This window comes from Cervus canadensis, chromosome 26, assembly GCF_019320065.1.
Source record: "Cervus canadensis isolate Bull #8, Minnesota chromosome 26, ASM1932006v1, whole genome shotgun sequence".
Classification (NCBI taxonomy): domain Eukaryota; kingdom Metazoa; phylum Chordata; class Mammalia; order Artiodactyla; family Cervidae; genus Cervus; species Cervus canadensis.
In genome coordinates this window covers 43,124,789-43,126,542 of record NC_057411.1, presented here as the reverse complement: position 1 = coordinate 43,126,542, position 1,754 = coordinate 43,124,789, and the positions used below count along the sequence as shown (strand labels likewise).

The 1,754-nt window shown below is 42.5% G+C and overlaps 1 protein-coding gene across 1 annotated transcript; it reads right to left on the bottom strand.

Moving 5' to 3' along the window:
- Window positions 1-682: 682 nt before the first annotated feature.
- Window positions 683-1,440, bottom strand: LOC122428215 (60S ribosomal protein L21-like). The gene has a single exon (XM_043448057.1). It carries the CDS (start codon window positions 1,157-1,159, stop codon window positions 716-718), a length of 444 nt encoding a protein of 147 aa, XP_043303992.1. The 5' UTR covers window positions 1,160-1,440; the 3' UTR covers window positions 683-715.
- Between the last annotated feature and the right edge of the window lie 314 nt (window positions 1,441-1,754).

Below are 1,754 nucleotides of genomic sequence, written 5' to 3'. Positions count from 1 at the left end.
AAGGGATTACATCTGATAGACAGAGTGCTTGAAGAACTGTGGATGGCGGTTTGTGACATTGTACAAGAAGCAGTGATCAAGATCATCCTCAAGAAAAAGAAATTCAAAAAGGCAAAATGGTTTTCTGAGAAGGCCTTACAAGTAGCTGGGAAAAGAAGAGAAACTAAAGACAAAGGAGAAGAGGAAAGATATACCCATTTGAATGCAGAGTTCCAAAGAATAGCAAGGAAAGATAAGAAAGGCTTCCTCAGTGATCAATGCAAAGAAATAGAGGAAAATAATAGAAACAGAAAGAATAGAGATCTTTTCAAGAAAATTCGAGATACCAAGGGAACATTTAATGCAAAGATGGGCACAATAAAGGACAGGAATTTCTAAGTATTGCAAAATCATTGCTACTTCAAGTCCAGAAATTCTTCACTTGGCCCAGATAACTATGAACAAAAAGCCTAATTATCACTCCCAGATTCCTACCATAGAACAGAGAAAGGATAAATGAAAGATTCACTCTAGTCACTGGTCCTCAGCATTTTTTTTTTTTAATATCTGTCAATTTATTAAAAAATGGAGCATACTGAACAACAAACTATCTTACATCTTTAAGGAAGAAAAAAACACTAAATTTGAAAAGACATCACCCACTGAATTTGGACACAACACCTCTACTCAATTAAGAGAAACATTTGTACAGTCCAGGTCTTTATTTTTACACCCTTCAGGCCATGAATTCATAGGGAATGGGTTCCAACAGTTCAGGTTCCTTTCCACTGGTCCTCACAAAGTGTGCTTCTCTGGGTGGAGCAGGCTGGCGCTTCAGCTGAACCCAAGTCCCTTTCTCTTTGGCTTCCTTCTTTTTCTGATCATTTTCCTTCGCAGGTTTTAGGAAGCTATCTCGGCTCTTAGAGTGCTTAATATGCTCAATACGCACATTAATTCTCTTGGCAAGAATCTTGCCCTTAACTTGTTTGTTTACAATGATGCCAACAGCATGCTGGGTTACATTGTAGACTCTCCCAGTTTTGCCGTGGTAACATCTGTGGGGCATTCCTTTTTGAACAGTGCCCATCCCCTTGATATCTACAATATCACCCTTCTTGTAGATTCGCATGTATGTGGCCAAAGGAACAACTCCATGTTTTCTAAAAGGCCTAGAGAACATGTAGCGGGTGCCCCTCCTCTTTCCCTTTTGTGTTGGTCATTTTGGCGAATTACCGAGTCATGTCACCCAGGGGCCGCGGCCCCGCTTCTCCCCTGCCCATCCCCTCCGCAGGTCGCGGCCTCGGCCCAGCCCCGCGCTCGCGGTCGCGGGTCTGGATGGACACGGCCCCACCACTCGGGGCAGCGGCCCCCGGAGAAGCTAGACAGCTTCTCTAGGGCTTCATGCGCTGCCTCAGCCACCACAGGGTTGAAACTCACGCCTGAGGGGCCGGGGGAGAGACGGGAGGCCGGTCCTTAGCAATTTTTAATTTCTATTGGGCAGACACTGAGTTTCCTCTATCCTTCCTATGGTCTTATTTCTTGATTAGGTTAAGACTGTGTCCTCTGGAAAATTCTTCATCTATACTTCTTCACGATTCCCTTCTTGATGTGTTTTTGTTTTCCATTATCTTCCTTGACTATATTTGAGGAAAGTGATAAGGAATATACTTTCCTTCATCAGTATTGCTATTTTTTTTTCTCTTCCCTTCTCACTCAATAACTGTCAAGGCTTAAGAATAATTTTTATAAGAATTTTTCATCAATATTTGTTGGGT

Excerpts from the sequence above, each read along its gene's own strand:
- LOC122428215 (XM_043448057.1), bottom strand. The coding sequence starts at position 1,159 with ATGTTCTCTAGGCCTTTTAGAAAACATGGAGTTGTTCCTTTGGCCACA.